General features: G+C 36.2%; 1 protein-coding gene across 3 annotated transcripts in view; it reads left to right on the plus strand.

Annotated features, from left to right (window-relative positions):
• Positions 1-20,972, plus strand: part of GRID2 (glutamate ionotropic receptor delta type subunit 2) — a 746,686-nt gene that overhangs the window by 522,056 nt on the left and 203,658 nt on the right. For all 3 annotated transcript variants that reach the window (XM_032999394.2, XM_032999395.2, XM_032999396.2), the window contains one exon: positions 6,590-6,709. In XM_032999394.2, coding sequence (XP_032855285.2) covers positions 6,590-6,709 — 120 coding nt within the window. The remainder of the gene's footprint in view (positions 1-6,589; positions 6,710-20,972) is intronic.

Consider the following 20,972-nt stretch of genomic DNA (forward strand, 5'->3'; position numbering starts at 1 on the left):
CCAGAAAAGGCAAAATACCTACCTCCACTTTAAATTAGAATTTGCTATCTGAGCTGGAGTTTAAGACAAAGTCTGGTAGCCCTACTAGCATCTCTAAATTTATAGGTACTCCATCGTGGAATGGGCTGCTGACTGTTTTGCATCACAGTCATTTACTCAGTTGTGTGGTTGGAAGACTGATCCTGTTTTCCTACATAAACATCTTTTATGCTGTTTCTTACTACCATCCCATCTCTTTGCATCTCGAATAGTTTATTCCATTATTTGCCACGTCATCCTAGCTATCCAGTTTATCTTCTTCCAAATCTCACCTCATAAAATAATGTGACTATTAAAACAAACTTTGGTGACCTTTCACAGAAGAGCTGTACTGTGTTGAAGATCAATTTATGTAGCTCTTAACCCTGAAACATGAAGAGAAATGGCCTGGAGAAATACAAAAGCATCCAAGAAGGCTGGAGCAAGTGGAAATTCCGGGATTGTGGTTAGCTTGATATAAAATTAATCAAATGCCAAGGAAATTTCTGACGTGTGGCTAACCAGGCTTGTCTCCTGTTGCTTTTGGATTTCTCTGCTATTTGAATGAGATGGCTTTGATAATAAGCCACTTTACTGGTATAAATTGAATAATCCAAATACTCCTTATACTCCACTGTGTTGACAGAGATGAATTTCTAGAAGTAACATGCTAAAATCAAAAGTCAAAATTTAATCCAAAATGTAATACAGACATTTCCTGTTTGTGTGTATGTCTGTACCATTTCAGTCCCTAGGCAGAGGAAGGCTAAAGATTGCAGCTGAAAGCTTGAGTCACACAAGAAAGAGGAATTCTGCTTTAGTTTCATGGTCTACTTTCCCTTTTGTTTCACTAAAGCACTTATGTAGAGCTCCAGGATCACAGCTGTGTACTTCTTAAATTAAAAAGTTGACACTGATGAATGTTTGATGAGGTATCTCAAAAACAATAAAATTAAGTAATAAAAGGAAAAATAAAAAAACACTTCATCTCTCTTCTTGAGAACGCTTCCTTTTCCATCTTTTTTTTTTTTTTCTTTAAACATCTTTTCTCTCTTGTCATCTTGGAACATCCTCTAAAACCAGCTGAAGTAAAAAGTTTTTCTCAAAAACATACCAGTTTTCCTTAGTTTTGAAACAGAACAGGAGAAAGTTACCATGTGGTATTTAAATAGTTTCAGAATAAAAGGTTCTGCATTTTAATTTTGAAATCACCACTGTTTCAAAGATGTAATGTATAATGGAATATCATAAGAAAACATAGTTCAGGCTGAATTTCATTCTGAAATTTTTTAAATGCTCCTTGAAAAAAAATTTCCATCCTACGCACAACTTTAAGTCTATTGTCATAACGTCCTCCATTGCAGAACTGGAATCACCATTTTGTTCCAGATTATCCCTCACCCCAGATGTAGTTTCAGTGGGTGTTGCATTGTAGCCCAAATATGGTGGTGGTGGGGAAAGAGTTATGGAAGAAATGGCTAATTCCAACCTGCCTGCCTTAAAAAAGGACTAGCAACTAGCAACAGAAGTGGCTGCTCTCCTGGCAGTATCAAAGTGGAAGTGACGTTGCCATCTACTGCTCCGCACAACTGAGCCCTTGCTGCTAAAAAAGCAGGAGAAACTAGTTCTAGAGGAAGCTTTTCTAGAAGAAAATCTGTCTTGTAGAATCAGAGATCCAGAAACAAGAATATTTGGCAGTGTTTCAGGTGCAGAGGGAATATCTCTCTGTTTTCTGGATGGGAAAATGAGAAAAGAGATAGGAAATCTCTATAAAGCTCCACAGTGAAGAAGGTAAGAGAAAGGGATGCTGACGTTCTACCTGCAGCAACACTGGTTAAAAATAGTAGAATTCTGGCAGTAAATAAACTAATTCCTTTATGATTAATGAGCTAATGAGTAGGGAGGAGTAGGGAATAAGGGGATTTAGTTTCAAATGTTTCTTGAAATGGCAAAATAGCTGTCTTAATCATTCCCTATTTTAATTTGTTATTTTTCACTGTTGGACATTTGATTCCTGCATCACTATTTCTACAAACAACTCCAGCTGATTGGGCAAAGCCTGAAAAAACATCTTAAGCCCACTACAATTATTAAAATCTAATATCTGTTTCTACCCATTCTGGAACTGAATAAATAGTTACATTCATCAGGAAATACAATCCTTCTAATGAATTTGGCCAGCTCTAGCAATTAGTTCTAAATTCACTTCTGTAATAGGAACTATCCTCAAACACATGCTCACTTGTTTATTTCTCAGTAAAGCCATTTCACAGTGAGAGAAATAACTATTACGAGAAAATAATTCTACTGTTGAAAAAATTAATCTTCCCAAATAGCCTGAGAATAATCGTAAGTAGGATTATATGGAGGATCAACCAGGAAAAATGACATCAAGTTACTGAATATATCTTTTCTCATGCTTACCTGTTCTCTTCCCAGTCATATTTGTTTAGCTCACTAACAAACAACAAATATTTAGTGCTAGCAGCAACATAGAGCCTATTCCTTTATGGAAAATGAGCTGTACCTCATGCTGTTTCATTAACCATAGGTGGAATTGTCAGCTAGTTCTGGTCTCAGAAATGTCAGTGATGTTCAGTGATAACATGTGAAAAAGATGCCAAATTGCTTTTCAGGTGGTAGATTAGACTCTTTTCACTAGAAGCTAAAAATGGTGTGTCAAGTTAAAAACTCAACTTTTTCAATATCATATGTTTTCAACAACAGAATGTGAAACTCGTATTTAATGCTTATAGCATTTTTTCCTGACTGTAACCACCTTAACTGCAAAATAGCTAGTGTCTGAGCATAACTATATTTTGAAAAAAAAGAGGAAGTTTGAACAGGAACTGTGAGAGAAAGTGCAATATTTTATAACTGATGATTGGCAAGCCGACATTCCCTAGTGAGGTCCTGACTGCTAGGTAAATAGTGCTTTCTTCAGGGACTTACAGTATAGTAGTGCCTAAGTATATATAAACTGTAGTTTATCTTGCCAGTCTAGATGGGACTCAAGTAGGCTTTAACTATATTGTCAAGCCTTATAGCAGCTCTGCAAAGCCCAGAGCAGTGATCAGAAACCTAAGTAAAACATTTTTGTCCTAACAACTGACATTTTACTCTTCAGTTTTAAATGTGTCAGGAAATGCCATGGTTGCAGCTCAACCGTGGAGGAATTTGAGAGAGTAGATAATAAATGCGTCTTCATTTTTCCCCAAATAGCATTGTTTCTGTAAGTTAAGTGAAATGAAAAATTTCTTTGACTCTTACCCATTATCATAATTAACACTAAAATAAATTGGAAAAAATCTCATCGGGAAGTTATGGGATCAGTAGCTGTCATACAGATGGCCATTTCCTCTGTGACCTCCTTCCACTCTGCATTAGCAGAGGGATAACACACATTCCATAAATCAAGTAACTGTTTTAAAGGGGTCCACACTGTGAAAGACTATGCAGAAAAATTGGAGCAGTGTCCTGAAACTCTTCCTAGGCAGCATGCTGTCCCACTCTATCAGCTCTAAGCAATAAAATAGGCTTGTGTAAGTCTTGTAAAAAGGCTGAGTGGGACAATGAGGACTAGTAGAGAGCAATAACAGGATTGCCTGGCCTGCAGGTCCAGCAAAGTAGGTCCCAGGTGCGGAGGGGAGGCATCAGGACCTCCAAGAAGTTTCTACCAGATTTTGTATTGTTGTTGGTATTATACGGGTGGTTTTTCACTGGTTTGTCTTTCTGCCTCTGCTCTTTCCAACCCAGGAGCATTCTCATCTAATCAGAACTCTTGTTACACTGTTTTGCAGATGTACACAGTATAGGAGAGAAAGATCTAATCAAAGACACTCTTACATGAGGAATTTTCAAAGCATGGTAAAATTACCAAACTAGATGAAGGAGAAAAATTGTTGTTATGGTTACTGGCGGATTTCAGACAAATAAAAATAGCTAACAGACTTGCAGGTTGTATCTTGCCCCAACAGTTTCAGCCATTTAAAAATCAAGGTAAATAAGCTTACACAATGATTTTGGATAGAGATTCTATTCCAAAATATGGTAGGTAAGTCCATTAACCTGTGCTGTATGTTAGGGGCCATGTATTTCCAAAGAATTCTGTGTTTTCTTAAAAAGTGAATTTCATTACTTCAAATATAACGTGAGGTGTAATGCTTCTTCAAATGATCTTCTTTTTTTTTGTCATATTTGCTCAAAGAGGGACAAAGACTATGAAAAACAAAAAACGAACAAACAAAAAGTTGACTAAAATTTTAAATTGCTGTCTCAAGTGTCAAAAAATCATTTACATTTTAGACATTATTCTGTCTTCATTTCCCATAAATTATTTGGAGCACTCTTGATGTGAAAAATAATTTTAATTTTCTATATTGAAAGTTCCCAATTTAAAACTACTGTGTCACAAAATAAGAAAAAAGAAAAACACTTTTTGCTGTACAAAGCATCTGTGTTAACAGATTTTAATTTTTTTGTTTGAATATTTCCTTTCTTTTATATTTTTTTTTCGGAGTTTTCCCTTCCTTTTTCCAGACCTTGCTTGTGACTCACTAGAAATCATAGTGCAGCTCAGATGATCTTTAACAGTTTAATTAATGTTTATACCTTACCTACCTCAGACCCACAGTTTTAATTCATATTGAAGGGGAAAGTTTTAGGAAATTATATAGGAAATATGAAGTATAATGTAATAAAACCAGTATATAGTAAGGGGTTAGTGTGGTGCAGGACTAGGACCAGATGTCAAGGAGGGCAAGTCAGCCAGATGGAGGTTTTCAGGTGTCAGGTGGGGATCCCAAGCCTTGCAGAACGATGCTGCTTTGCAGGCATTTCTACATCACATGTACCATGAAATTCTGGCTTAATCAAAAAAGCCAGATGAGACCATATGAGAAAAAATGTATGTGGAACAGGTTTTTATTTCTGGTTCATGAATAGGATGTAGTCAAATTTAAGTTAGTGGAAAAGGTTCATATTTGTGAAACTCAGTTGTTTACCTAAGGATATGTTCAAACGATTTTGCAGGTAAACACAAGCTTCACTCCGTCCTTACTCGGAACCAGCCAGAGGTGGGCTAACCCCGATATAAAAGCCAGGATGGTGTGATTATTACATGATTGTGCTCAAGCTAATAAGTAACCTCAGTGTCATGCTAACTGTAGCGACATGCATTGAAATTGCTTGGCTGGCTCTCACCAAGAGCAAAATGACATGGAATCTTCCTGCAAAAGACTCTGCAGATATACACTTAATCATAATGTTGTTTTTTCCTTTTAAAAAAAAAAAAAAATCTAGTATCTCATCCAAAAAGTAAATATTATAGAAAATATTTTTAAAATATTAAAAATACACATACACACACGCACTAGGTATTATCTTGTTTTTAACTGAAAATGGCACTTCCTGAGATATTTATGTGTCAATACTAATCTCTAGTAAGTTTTAAAGGTATTATCTCAATGGTCAACTTCCTTATTTTTATTATAATCATATAAATGTTTTATAAAAGGATGAAAAAATTTTGTTAGTTCATATTTATCTGAAATGGAGATGCAGATTTTGTACTCCTTCCTGAATTTTCTCCAAACTGAAGGTGAAACAGTAGAGCTTTTAAAATCATGATTCAGCAAGGGCTCATGTGCTTTCCTAGGTAGTTTATCTAGCAATAGTTTATTTTCCATTTTTTCAGTTAAAATAATAAAATTCAACTGAAAGAGCAATCACAGTTGCAAAACTCTTGCCTTATGTTTTGAAGAAAAGGTATGTATTTCATATGGGTTTACACCAAAGTCAGATATTTTTTTTCTTCTATGTACTTAAAATATTGTTAAAATTTTTTTGAGGGAGTGAGTTAAACATCTAATTTTTCCTGATACTGAAAACTGAAGGAATTTTTTAAGGCTAAAGGTTTTCATTGTAGGCATTTCACATGGCTCTGTTGATTTTACAGTTCAGGCTGTCACAGTTCTTAAAAAAAGATTAAATGAGTGTCATGTTGAATTAACCTCGGAATATATTTTAAGTATTGCATTCAGCTAGACTAGTCCTCTTCATTTGTGCTGATCACTTATGTTGGGATCAAAAAACACTTAACTTTTGGATAAAGTCAACCTGATCTTATGTGGAAATCTCTTTGGGGTGAGAAACATTTAGGGGGGAAAGAAAAAATAAAGAAACAAAGCTAATTTTTGTGCAATTTCTTTTATATATTTATCTTTATTTATTCTTCCATTAAAATTAGCTACAAAACTTTTTTTTATTAATGGGACTATAATGTCTATACATATATGCTGATGGGTCAAAGAACAAAAGCTGGAATGCAGATACACTAAGACTACTGCTTGTATTGCATCTGCTTAGCATTGCTGAGTTTTATTCTTCTGTGAAGAGCAATTTAGGTTTCAGAATTTTTAGGGAAATGTGGTCTCTGGAAAATTCTGGTTCAAATTCTGGTAGTTGTGTTTGCTTTCTACATAGTCAGTGCACAAGTCCCTTGGAGAAACAAAAGGTTATTATAATTGTCTACTTCTGAATTTTCACTCCATTCTCCTTTTTTTTCCAATAGGGTGGAGTGAATGGCTTGACTGGAGAACTGGAATTTGCAGAAAACGGGGGAAATCCCAATGTGCATTTTGAAATTTTGGGTACAAATTATGGAGAAGATCTTGGCAGAGGGATCCGCAAGGTGAGGCTACATGTATTCAAATAAGAGATTATTTTTACTGATTTTTTTAAAACCTTTTTTATGTTCCATGTTAATGGAAAAGTGTTTGGTGGCAGATAACATGCTGTTGTGTATCACTAAGAAATGGGAGAGAAGTCTTGAACTTCTAGATACCCATCTATTTTATTATTGCAAAGAAGCCTTGCAGTAGGTTGTGTTGATCAAGGTGGTGTTTGTCATACAGGATGTGCTAAGCTGCCCGTTGCCTGTCTCAAAAGACCAGTGAAAGATGTTGTTTTGAAACCCTTGCAACTAATTTCCAAAATAACGAATTTTACACTGAATAATGTTTAGAGCACTGACATTGGCATTTGCTAGTTATGGTCAGAGTGGGATGCTGCAACGATTAGATGATTAAAATTTATAGGTACAGAAAGAGAAAATCTGTTGTAACATGGACAAAATTTCTGTAATCTCTTGTCTTCATGAAATAAGGGCATGATGTTTTAGTAGACATTAACTTGTACAGAATAAGTGTAATGTTATGTGTTCAGCTGCCAGACAAAGTCCAAATACTTGGACTTCAATTGTTTGAGGAAATGGCATACATCTCCAGCAACATTAGTTTTTCTTGGTATTTCAGTTTTGCTAGTCTGTAAAAATAAATTTAAATCCTATGTAAGGAATGGTGGAAGCAGATCTCTGTTTGCAATGTATATCCTTAACTTTGGACAGCTGCCCATCTGGGATGGCAAAAGCAGCAAAATTCATATGGGTACCTCTTGGTAAAATGAAAGACTAATAGGCTTTCCCAGGAGCAACTCTCCTTCAAAGACAGACCTCCTGAAAGATAATACCAAGATCTCTTCATTTAGTGTATTACATCACACTGGTTTTTATATGTGAGAAGTGATTGTCGGAAAGCAAATGAAAGAGAAAGCTGTCTTAATATATGTAAACTGGTTCCATGTGTCAGTGTCACTATATGATGAAGTACATCATTTGTCTGCATACCTTCTGCAGTAACAGATAAGTGCTCTGAAAGAAGGAAGAGATAAATAAGTTAAAAGTGTCTTTGAAATCCTGAAATTTCTACTCCACTATTCATTGGAATCGTTATTCTGTCCCTGCTGTTTCATCTTTGTCTATATCTCAATGTACACACGTGCCTATAGTTACGTCACTTTGAGCAGAGTTCCTGACAGATGCGTCAGAAACTAAACAGAGCTCGATCTTGTTGATGTTTGGAGGGGCACACTGCAAAGTCTTTAGGTGACCAGAATGTTGGATGAGTCCTTATTCCCTCACCTATAAATTCAGTCTGTTTCTACATATTTTGACTTGATTTATTTTCCACGCTGTGTATCGAGAAGCTATTTAGTCTTTAAAGCAACCAGGTAGTCCTTCCTAAGACAACTCTCTATCTCTTTATTTAATTTAATTGGCTGACTTTGGCTGTTTTTTGACTTCAGGCCTGTCTGGGTACATGCTTGAATGAAGCATTAGATTGTGTTCTTCCATTTCACAAAAAGAAGAGAATGAGAGACCCACAGAAAGGTGTTGGAAATATAGAAGTACAAAAAGATTTCATGGCCTTTCCAACTTTTCCGATGGTGTAATTTAGATGTATAGTGCAAATTTAAACTGTGGTACATTTACTTTTAAAGAAGAGATTAATGACTGTGGACACACGTAAGTTGTACAAAACAGTGAGATAGTGCGAACAGGCTTTTTGAACCTTTCTTGTTTATCCTTTATCATAGTTCCAGGACAAAGAGATGTTCACTGTCTTTGAAAAGAAATAGATTTGAAGTTTGTCAAGGAGAATAGTTTTGCACAGAATATAGTTAGACCATGAAAATCAATGTCACAGGACCCTGTTCAGGAGAAAAGCAAAGTTAAAAAGCAAGATACTGAAAGTATGTATTTTTGAATGTTTGGCAAGATGAGTGTTTAAAATGAAATATAGAGATTATAAGAAAATTTTCCATTGAAGGTTGAACTATAAATGTCTATCCTTAGAGTTTTGTGATGCGCTGCAGCTGGTTAAAAAGAAGAAAGTGTCCAGAGCAGAACAGATTTGATCTGTTCCAATTTTTTTTCTAAACAGCATTCAGTGATCCAGAGACAGCTTTAGAAAGCATCTTGATGTAGAGAAAGGAATTTTCTTTAGAAAGAAATTTCTGTATTTATTGTCGGAATGTGATGACTGTTCTTGGAAACATCTTTAAAAAAAATATATCAAAATTATTCCAATTAAATATTGTAAATTTTTATGCTAAATTGAATAGTAAAGGGATTTAAAATAAATATGGCATTTATAATCAATGTCACAAAGTTAAAAAAAAACAAGCTGGGGATCCGAAAATATTTACATCAGAGATAGAGAAGAAATTTTTTAAGGGGAAAATGCCATATGTTAGTTTTACTCTTTTGACAAAAGTTCACATTTAATCTTTGATTAAGTTTTACTCTACAGTGTATGAGCCATTAATGTTGGAAGCAATTCACAACAATTACAGGAGTCAAATATACTCTTGTTAGCTACACTAATTAAAGTGCACTTCAGATTTTCATGTATTTAGTGGTCTGACTACAGAACTATATAACCATTTTTATTTCTCAACTCTAGTGGAAGCAGATGCAATTAGCAGACTGACTGAAATTTCTAAACAAATGCATCTTCCCTAATTAACGTGTTTCCAAGTACTTTTATAGGACATAATGAAGGGTGAAATAATGACAAAAGGCCCATTGAAGTCATTGGGACCAGAAGTTCACACCAAGTGTGTGAATAATTTTTTAATTTTTTTTTCCTAAGGAACAATCAATCAGTTTTAATTAAAGCAAGTAAAATTTTAGAATGCACTCGAATTTCTCAAGAGTCCAAATTCTGCTTGAAGTCTGTTTGGGTTCTTGAGTCTTTTGGTTACTTCTGAAAAGTTCATTTATATTCACAGGTTAATATTCCAACTACTCAAAAAAGCAAACAGTCTAGGAAACACCAGTAATTCATGTTCCTGCTTGGTTTTATTGGCCAAATGAAGCCATGTATTCAGCAGAAACTAGAAACTGGCTGCAAGTCCTCTCCTTCAACTTTCAAGGGCTGTCATACCTGGAAAGCAGTGGGAGAATTCATGTGGAAGTTCATTGTGTTGGGGTCATTCGTCTAGTGACAAGTTAGCAAATTCAGGAGTGGAATTTGCCTGAAATACAGATTTTTATACTATGATGTCTGTAAATGCTATCCACCACATTGCAGGCCATGGATCGCTTAGGCTAGACATGTTGCCAGTCGGGTACTTGGCGTAATGCAGTCAGATTGCTGACAGATACTGATTTTATTGACACTGGTGGTGTTTCCATCCCAAAGGAACTGCAGAAAAACTCTTCCTTTTACACATCGTGCTGTGGCTTGCATTTGTGCAGATATAGTTGTATTCAGGGGGAGACACAGGCGTATTTCTGACATTTCTCTGTTGGCATTTGTCTGTTGGTATTTGACATTTGAGTATGTATTCTTTGACATTTAAATTTCAGTGCAATACTTTTATCCATACTGTTGAAATAAAAGCTGCCATTCCTGTGTATAACCATCCAACAAACAAATGAACAAAAGGGAGTTGATAGCTCAGAGGAGTACCGTCTTATATCTTAGTGTTGTAGAAAACAGCACTGCAAAAATGAAGTGATTTTCATGTTTTTTCACTGTGCTCCTTGTAATTCAGAATGGGCTCATCCTCAAAGGCTCTGTTCTACATCTTTTGAAGTTCAGAGGACTTTCTTCCTGTTCCCACACCAGTCTTAACCACGTGTGGACATTTGGAGATCACGGTGTATTTTGCTCTGCCTCCATATCCCTGTTAGCATACACCCACCTCCTGTGGGTTTGTCTTCTCTTCTGAAGATGGCTGCTGTTGTTTCCTTCCAGTGGGGGAATAAGATGACATGCCAGGCTCTTGCATCTCTTCCACTCTGCACCAGGATGTCCATGTCAAGGCTTTCTTTGCATTCAGGACACCTAGGGATGCCTTGGAGCAAGGATAGAGCTGTGGGCATGCAGGAAAATGGATACCCTGGGTGGGGCACCTGGGTAACCCAGGATGCTTCAAGCCCTCTTCATTTGTCCAGTAGGATTGTACAGCTCTGTCCTAAATTATTTTAATTTGATGACCTTAAGGAGGAAATGTTACCTTTTTTAATCCAAGGGATATCTGTATCCCAAAGAATGTTGTGCTAATGTGACTGAAGGCCTTTGGCAGTAGTGCCTGACAGATGTGTTGTTCCTCTGTCTGCCAGTGCGAATGGCAGGACCTTCCCTGTGGAGTCAGTGCATGCAGATTCTTAATTTACAGATTATTAAGGGTTATGTGGAACATTTTATCGTTGTGTTATTTGTTCAGAGATGGAAAGTTGTATTACAGTTTTTGTTTTTCATTCTAGTAAAAATAGTTGCTACTTCCACTTCACCTGAGAACAGTTGTTGATTTACAGTAGTGGCATTGCTTTGTTATCTGGTATATAATTTTTTCTTATATTTGCATCACAAAGCAACAGATATTCCAAGTGTATATTTTGATCTTAATTAAGTTGCTCTCTCTTCTTACAACATTAAAACTTAATTTTTGCATCTTTTATCTCGTACTCCTTTTTGCTTCATTAGGTAAAAAGATAAGTTATACAGCTTTGATGATACTTATTAACTAACAGTATTTAATAACCAACAGCAGACTGAGTATTTTATTCTTGGTTAGCTACTTGAGGTAAATGAATGGCTCACCTGTTCCCTTTGTGTTCATGATAAAAGGTAGAGCTGTGTAATGTGATTTTTAAAATGTATATATATCAGCACCTGGTACTTTAAGCTGTGATCTGTTTCAGCTGTTTCTAAAGGCTGACATGCAATTTATGGTGTGACTGAAAGATATACTTGCAATTTACAGAGACATTGTTGATGGTGCATTTTCTAGTGAGTTGAAAATAAATGTTGCTGTGTCTGACTGCTTTGCCTATGTTGCTGTGCTGATAGAAAAGATGGATCTGGCACAGTACTAACATGATACTCTCTCTAAAGCAACTTTAAATACATAAGCAGCCTTCTAGAAATGAAACAAACTACTTAGTACTAAAGGTAAAGAGGTAGTTCAATACCTTGGTAAACTGGGACCTGCTGTTCCAGTTCAGCACAGTACTTAAATCTGCTGTAAACCTGCTGAAGAGTACCATTTCCTTCCTTTATTTAATGCTATGCAGTAGATGAAGGTACAGTGACTGATTCTTTACTTTCTGCTAGCTTTTGCAAATCTTTTGTAAAATTTCAGTGAAATGTAATTGGGCTGGAAAGCGTTGGGAATTTGCATGTTATCACAGTGAAACTAGTGTTAGTAGAGAACTGTGATTTACTTGAAAGTATACTTCTCTTTAGCTTAAAAGTCCAGCTAAATGCATATTTGAATCTAATGGAAAATGGAAAAATGTCTCTATACATAAGTGCATTCCTGAATTTAAAAAAAAAAAAAAAAATTAAAAGCTTAAAAAAATTTCTTATCTTTGCTTTTGAATAAAGCATTTTATTTTAAAATCTGAGACTGCAGAAAGAGAGACAGACTGACTAAAGTAATCAATAGTGTACCATCTGGAGGGTTTGTCAGGTTTTGGACTCTGAATCAAATTGGGGGAGGAGAGAAATCTAAATCTTGGTGCTGGACTGTCCAGGTGCCCGCCCTGACCCCAGGCTGTTTGTCTGAATCAGTGAGTATTTCAGTGTTCATAACAAGTGCAAAGTAAAGAAGCCAGAGATGGATTCAGTGGCTCGGTGGATGCTGCCACAGGAATAGAAGACCAAGGTATAAGTCCTCCTCCTAGTGATCATTAATAAACGCAGAGCAGAGCTGGTACTACAGGCAGTGTTATGAGCAACTTGTTCTCCATGAATTATTCACCTGTGGAGCAGGACATCCACCAGGAATATGTGAGAACCAGGATCAGGTGTATGAACAAAATCACCCAGAACTCAAAACTCCAAACTAATGCCCACAAAGCCAAAGCATAGTGCAATAGAGACATATTACCCCACCTATTTCTCCTTAGAAGCAGCACAGTCAGCCACATCTGCTGAGCTCCAGTGTGCTCAGGCATTTGAACATAGTGGGACCTGTTGTAAAACAGAAGGGTGATTTTAGGCTGTAAGGCAAGTAGGTGTTCAGATTTTCCAGTCTAGAATAACAAGGTTAAGTGCCTGGGTTAAAATTCAACTCATATAAGATACAGGTTTATTCAGTTTTCAGCATGCAAGTTGGATGGCCTTTAGCAGTGACATTTATGGTGCTAGAGGAATTGGACTTGAACCCCCAGAAAATCTTTCAAGACTGAGTAAGTGCAGCATTCTGGAGTGAAGAGGAGTTTGATCCTGCATTGGGAGTAGTGGGAAAAAAGGGAAAATGTGTGCAATGGGACCCTGTGGAGAATCATTTGATGTCAAGCAGAAATTCCCTTTGCAACCTTGGTGCTCTGTAGAATTTCTTTTGGCAATTTTGGCAGGGATGAGTCCATCTCTCTTTTGCTCAGAATTTTGGTTCTTGTCAAAACTTGATATGAATGTTCTTACTGAAGACTGCTTTCAGTGGATTGGGAACTGCATATTTTGACTGATTGCTTTCATCAGAAAGAGACAAATCTTTTTTATGTGCTTTAAATTATATAGTTTCATTGGTTTTATTAATTTTTGTTCATTGGGATAAGAGGTTACATTTTACCCATCTACTGTCGAAAATGCAGTTGTCTTGACAGCAAAGAACAGGAGAAATGTTTTCCACTTTCGAAACTGTGTTTTTAATTTCCTTTAGCATCTTGTTATGACAATGGAAACTTGAGAAAGATCAGTCAAAAAATAATAATAAAAAAGGCTAGGAATTTTATCAGTAACTCCTGTTTTCTGTTGATGCTGCTAGGCAAGTGCCTAACCACAGAGGCTCCTGTGTGGTTATTTTGTCCTTCTAAGTGGGCATAAGAGCAAAGAATAATATAGAACTTAATTTCTTTTTTTGCAGCAGAGATTTTTTTTTTGTCCTGAAAAATTTTGAATAGCAGAAATAGCATGGTGGGGTTTTTTATAACTACAGTGGGGAAAAAGAATTTGGATTTGAATGTTGATCACGTTAATGTAGCATGTAAAACTTGATTTGTATCTGTTAGATATTTTTCCTTCATTTTTGTGTTCCTCTCTTCCTCTTGAACTGCTTGCAGTTGGCTGCAAGTCAACCAGGCCAAGGGATTATAACACTTTTGTTTTTCCAAATTCAATATTTACAATTAGTAACCCTTTATAGTTTTCAGGATAATTGGATGGGCCACTCCTGAAATACCTTTACTATGGCTACATGGCTTTTTCTTCTGCTTGAGTAGCTGTGAAAACCTTCCCATGAACATGGATTTGCAGAGCTGGCTGGCGAGCTGTGTTGAATTTTTATCTTCATTAGCTTCCCTGTTAGTCATTTAGCTTTAGCTTTTGAGCTATTTGACTTCAGCTGAGCAAATTAGCTTTGTAACTCAATTCAGAGATCTGAAGTGCTTGGGAACTTTTAAGTGCCTCTAAACTGATATTTTGAATAATGTCAGAAGGAGTGATGTATGATTTAAGAATGGACTTAATGCTTCATTGGCCTCTCAGGCAGAAATGCTTCTATGAAGTTTTAGAAATCCTGTTAGGGACTTCTCTTCACCTTTAAGGGAGCACTCAGTGGGTGCTGTTTCAAGAATGTGATTCATCATCCTTGAAATTCATAGGAAAAAAACACTTAGCTCAACTTGGAATTACTTGTTTTAAGGTGGTGATTCTCAATGAATTATAGGTACCTTTCAGAATTAAAGTTTTCAATGATTGGCTTTTGCTCTTTAGAATTGGTTTGGTTTCGGTCAAAGCTATCATCAGGAGAAAATTACTTCATTTCACGAATACTTGTAACTGGATAAAACATACATTTCCCAGTAGTAGGAAGAAGGAATAAGTATGTTTAGTCCTTCATTAATCCAAAAGAAGCAAGTTTTGTAGCTAATTTAACATGAGCAGAGGGAGATAATAACTCTATCTTCAGTAAGTTAAATATTTCTGTCCAAATTTGGAGGTAAATTGGATATTCTAGTAAAAAAAAAAATAGTAATTGGAAAACCATGTAGACAGGAGAGAGGGATGATAAAAAATTGAGCTGCTAGTAGGAAGTAGGCTCTTTAGCTTTTGAGGGTGATGAAGAGTATTGTTCAGTTCTCAGAATTGAGAGCTTAGTGCACAGCTTTGGGAAGACTGATATGGCCATGGATTGTAACAGATTTTAGTCCATAATACATGGAAACAGATCTACACAGATTTCACAAGACTTGATTTTTTTTTTTTTTTTCCCAAGAACCTCAAACCAAGACTGACACAATTAAATGTCCTACTATGTCCTGTCAATCATGTCTTCTCACAACAATGAATCACAGAACTGTAGAACAGCCTGGGTTGGATTTCAAAGATATCTGGTCCAACCTTTCAATAAATCATTTCTAACTTGTGTATTTTGCGAGGGACTTCTCCTTAAAGGCTGTGTTGTCTTATAGGCTGAAGAATGTTGGATGAGCCCCTATGATACATCTGAAGGACTTGGAAAGTTCATATTAATTAAAACTTTGCTGGTACATGATTTAAAGTAGTCAGAACTGTCGTCTTTTGCAGTAAGATCTCTTTGTGCCAAGCTAGCTGGAAAATGTGTCTTGTTAGACACTGAATATTTGTGTATAGGAGAGATGAAACAAGTTGGTTTGTTTTTTTGTTTAGTTTTGGGTTGTTTTTTTGGGGTAGGGCTGAGGGAGTTGTGGAAAGACTGCATTACATGGAGCACGATGCTGAAAGATACCTTCTTGACAGTAGTAGGAAGTGTTTTCCTGCAGTGGGGTAAGCAGCCCTGATAAGCCCAATGACCTTGGCCTCTGTGGCTGTAGAGTATTCAGTGTCACTTTCTATGAAAGCAGGGAGAACCCAAACTCAAATATTTAATCCCTTTAGTCCTCCCTCTACAGGCTGTGGGATCTAGAGGAGCTAGCCAAGTCATAAGCTGTTTGAGAAAGTGATAATAGAACTCAGTGAAAATGCAGGGCCTGTGGGTTTCCACCGATAACATTCTCTATATATCTGTAATCTCTGTGTATATGTCTTTCTGTGTAATATCTACCACCCACAGCATCCACAGCTGTGGGAGTAGATTTACCGTGGGCAAGAATGTGAAAACATCCAGGAAGCTGCTACAGGCTCCCAGATTCATCAGAAGGACATAGGCATCTATAGGCAAGTGTCAGGAAGAGTTACATTAGGAGAGAGTCATGGGTTAGCTGTCCCTTGGTGAGAGGAGAGTGGTGCCCACCAGGGAGAACGTCTTGAGCAGGCGGGCGTCTCATGTTTGGGTTGGGTCAGAAAATGCATGTGGGTACAGTGGTTGGCTAAAGAGAAAGAGGAGAAATGATGTGTTGGACCGTGGAAGTTGCTTTCCATTCTTGTTAGCACAACACAGCTGAAAGTACAGTAAATCTTTGTTTGTTGTCGTGTTTTTAAGACAGATAAGAAACTAATAGCGATATTTGGGAAGACAAAGAGAGGCATCCTTGTGATTTCAACTTGGACGCTGTATCATTGTTTATAATGTACTTTAGTTTCCAGCTAAATTACTCAGCTCATGTATTTCAAAATATGACAGATATGTTTACTATGCATATATCATCATCTGTAAAGTAAAAGTTTTCAATTACATTCTCTTATCTGCCAAAAAACTTCAGAAGTAGAAGTGATATATCATTTTGTCTCAGTATTGCATTTATGGCAGTGCTCAGAGATGTATCCCAAAGAACGGTTATAGCTGTATCCTGAAATTAAAAGAATCCTAAAAGTGTTTTCAATAGATAAAAAGTTACTTCTGTGTAATCGGTAAGGGCGACCTCCTTGCACCTTTTAAGTTCTTGGCAAATAATAAAGGCAAGGATGATGAAATTTTTGCTGACTTCATAATAGTTATGGTTCTTCCATAGTGCTGAAAGTTTTTTATGATTCAACCTTAAAATTACAGTGCTCAGATTTTTGCCTGTTCTAGTTATGATATAATGCCTTAATCAAAGGGTAAGGTACAATAAAAATTAATAATAAATACTCTTATCATGGTATATTCCTGCTTTAAAATGCACAGCAGAAGTAATAGAAAAAGTGCTATGTATTAAGTCTCAAATACTTTATGTTTTCATCTCAGTAAACAGAATGCATTTAATTTGATAGAACCTCTTTTTCTGCAAAATAAAGCTTTTCATTAAATTGTAAGCAGTAACAAGACTTTGAAACTCCTTAGGCTATAAGTAAATGGTGGGAAATACTATGTTTTAAGAAATTTAGCAAGGTGTGTCTGGCACTGTAGGAAATACCTGTTAGAAAATAGTCTCATCATTGCTTCCAATACTACTTCTCTCCATTTTTCAGTACCTGTGAAAATTAGTATGGCCATTTCCTTCTTAAGTATAGCAGTGAATAGAACATTTTTCTTGTGTAAACAGAAAAGGATAGGATGGAATAAATTGCAGAAGGTCTTCTGTTCAAATTTGAGCTCAAATTAGCTTTCATTTTGGTCATATATGTAAAGCATTTTATGACTTGATTTAGAAATGTAGCATATCAGAACTGGTATGTTTGAATTAAAAAAAAAAAAATTGAAGTTGATAACATTTGGATTTAAACTAGTAACTTACTAGCTATAACTAACAATTTTAACATATTTGCAAACAGCAGAAACATGTTGAGAATAAAGTGTATGGTACAGGAAATGGTGTCTCCCTTAAACCCCTGGAAATAAAGCCCCTTGATTTTTCATGAATTTATCTGACATTTCTATCTAGGAGAGGTGTATAAAGAAGCCAAAGCAGAGATTAAGAGCCAAGCCACAGCTAGAGCAAGAACTAAGGGTTGCTTTGCTATTGCTGGACCCCTCGCTGTTTCACGAGTGGTCCCAGTGTTATTGCAGATATTGCCGGAGTTATCCCTTCTCTATTACTGCCACACCCTGCTCTTCTGTGCTAATCATGCTACCCTATATGTGCATTATCTTTGACAGTTTTCTGTGCTTCGAGTTTATTTACGTGCTGCTTTGCTTCTTTGTATTTCTTCCATCTTGTTCTTGCTTCTTCACTGTGTCCCTTGAAGCTCAGATCTAGTCTCAAATTTGTTGCATTTTCCTGATCCATACCAGACCAGGCTATGTCTGCACCTTATTTAGTCATAAAGCTATTAGTCCAAAATGCTGGATTTGCTTACTTCAGGGTCCAAAATGCTGGATTTGTTTTGTTTTGGGTTTTTTTTTTAATGCACTTTTATAATAATTACTGTGCTTACAGCTCAAAGATCTGATTTAAAGTATACATTCTAATGGAGTGCCTTAGTAATGAGTTATAAGTTTTACATTGATATTTTCATGCAACATGCAGTTTGTATACACCTCTACTGATTCTGCATTAGGACTTGATTGCTTTTAAAAATAATAGATTATATTTTAAAGCCTTGATATTGGAATTTTGCATAAGTTTGGCTCTAGAGTGTTTCAATACTCTAAACTTATTTGTATTCTGAATTAGTACTCAGGTGCTGCTCTTAGCTCTCTTAATTTACTAACTACTGATAAAATGTGTGATTCCCCCATTGAATGTGCATGTCAGATCTCATTAGTCAGTTTATTTTAAGCTGTGTATTTTATTACTTGAGACAAATATTTGACATAAACATACAAAGTAAGAAAATAAGTATTTTAGTTAAGATCTAGTTAGAGAGTATATATGCATTATTAAACCACACTTACCACTGGTGCCACAAAGGTTAAAAAGTTTTATAAATTCTTTTTCCTTATATCCATTCTTGTCTACATATTAAGAGTTATCTTCATACTCATCTTTGCTCTGCAGCAACTACCTTGCCTTGTAATCCTTGGACCAGCTATCCAGGCCTGCTGCTACATATCTGTTTCTTGCTGCTTCATTCATTTTTTTTTTTCCTTAAATGACAAGTTCTGCTTCTGACGTTGGAGACTGCACGAGCCCGCTTTGTCTTGCAAAGTGCATCATGTTGCATCTGTAAAGAATAACGTCTGAGAATTTCCATGCTTTGCTTCAGGGATGTAGGCAATGGCATGAAATGCATGAAGGGTTCATTTGCACACTGGAAAAACCTGCTCAGAACAGGAGGGGTAGTCCAAACTTTGAATTAGAGAGGGGATCCAGTTCGCTGTCAGAGCAGTTTTGTTCACACAGTGGATTTTAGCTAGTGATGGGGGTTGGTGGGTGTAATTCCACGAAGTTTATTCCAGGATGGGGCTACAACCTGGAAAACAAAGTGCTACATGGATGGATTTTTGTTATCTCTGTAACAGTCTGTTGCAGAGGAAGGATCAGATAAGGTGGAGTTTCTGTTCTGTAATGGTAATGATATATGGCAGTATTTTATCCAAAGCCCAGTCTACAGTACTTGGATAGTTAGTGTGTCTGGTTACTAGCAGGAAGATTTTGAAGTGCAACCTTTTGTCCAGTGTAGACTAAGGTAAATTGTATTTCCCCAGTATTTTGTGACCTATTTGTTCACAAATTACATTTTCAGATATGTTTGAAAGACTAAAATAACTCACCGTTAGTTTGGTCTACAGTAAAGTTATAATGAGTCTCTTGATACGCTTGATTCTGGATACTTAAATTGATTTCTCTGTTTGGCCTTGGGGCATTTTGTACACTGAACAGTGTGAGGAACTTACGGTCCTCTCTTGCTGCTAACTTTACTGCTGAAGACCTTACACCCAGCTTGCTTTTAGCCTTGCCACTTCTTTTGTCTGCAGGAAAGCAAACATGACAAGACCGACTAAGTGATGGATATCTTCCCACATGAGAATACAATCTTTATGTCCCTTTGTGACTGTAGGCCACCAACAGATTGCATTAAGCAGGGATTGATGCACTGAATACAAATGTTTTTAGCATCCCTACATGCTGAAGCATTTCTGTTCAGTCCAAATGGGAGTGAATTCACAACAAACTGATTTCATGCCAAAGATTTTCATGCTGCTTTTACAGTTTGGGAGGGATGAGGACAAACATGATAGGAAACTTTACCAAGAAATTCTGATCTTTTTCTGATAGTGTACCACTTTTGTGTAGGTACCATTTGTTTAATGTGTTCGGTAGTTAACATCATGCTCAACATTTATTACAGATCGATTCCTGTAAATTCTTTTTGGTTCCAGTTGTATATTTCTTAACAGCTTTATAACATTGGAATTGTCTGTCAGTCCTTTAGTCATGAGAAACTGCTTTCTAGTTTGTTGTACTACTTTAGAATATTGAGGCAAATAATTTCTGCAAGAGAAAATGAAAACATCAATAAAGAAAACATGGAATGTTGTGATACCTTGTTAAATGTTTGTCCTCATCGTTATTTTGTATTTTCTTATTCATTACATTTGCCTTCGAAAGAGAGGAAAAGCACGTATATGTGTCTGCTCTAGTTAAATCCATTTTTAAAAAAAAGACTTAACTGCTCTAAACCTTCAAAGACTATTGATAAAATGAAATGGAAATGTATTTCTCTCTCCATCTCTCTTTAAAAAAACTCAAACCTTCTCTTACCATATCTATTGGAAGGTGCCTTGGCAAGTGCAAATATAATCATATATAATCATGTGCCAGACTGGCCAGTTCTTATCACCAGTGTGATTGCTCTTAAATCCTGTTGAACAGAAACCCTAAAATCTTTCTGTAGAAGACAGAATATTTTCCTGTGGATTACATCTATCCAGTGAAAGGTTACATGTTCAGTTGTTGGTTATTATCTTAGCTTGGCAAAACAGTAATCTTCACCAGGATGTGAAGGAAAAAAAAAAAAAAAAAAAAAAAAAAAGAGAAAGGTGCTGGCTTTTTGCCAACTATATTTTTTAATCTGTGGTGATAGAAGTAGACGCAGAATTGCAAGAGGCCATTGACTTGAAGATGTTGCAGTTCTTTGGAAACCACAAATATCAGACTTCTGACAGATATTTTAATGAGTGATTTTGGAGTAGGACAATTTAAACTTCTCAACCTAAAAGTCTTCAGAGAACCTTAGGCAAAAAAATGGATATACCGACTTCTTCAAAAAAATCAAGCATCCTGAACAGCATAGCACAGCTGCTTACCTGTAACAAGATCATTAAGAGCTGGGAATAAAAGCAGTCCTCTAACTTGCTATTTTGGGTTTTGAGAGTAG

The sequence above is a fragment of the Tyto alba genome, unplaced genomic scaffold (assembly GCF_018691265.1).
Source record: "Tyto alba isolate M040663 unplaced genomic scaffold, T.alba_DEE_v4.0 Super-Scaffold_6, whole genome shotgun sequence".
NCBI classification, from domain to species: domain Eukaryota; kingdom Metazoa; phylum Chordata; class Aves; order Strigiformes; family Tytonidae; genus Tyto; species Tyto alba.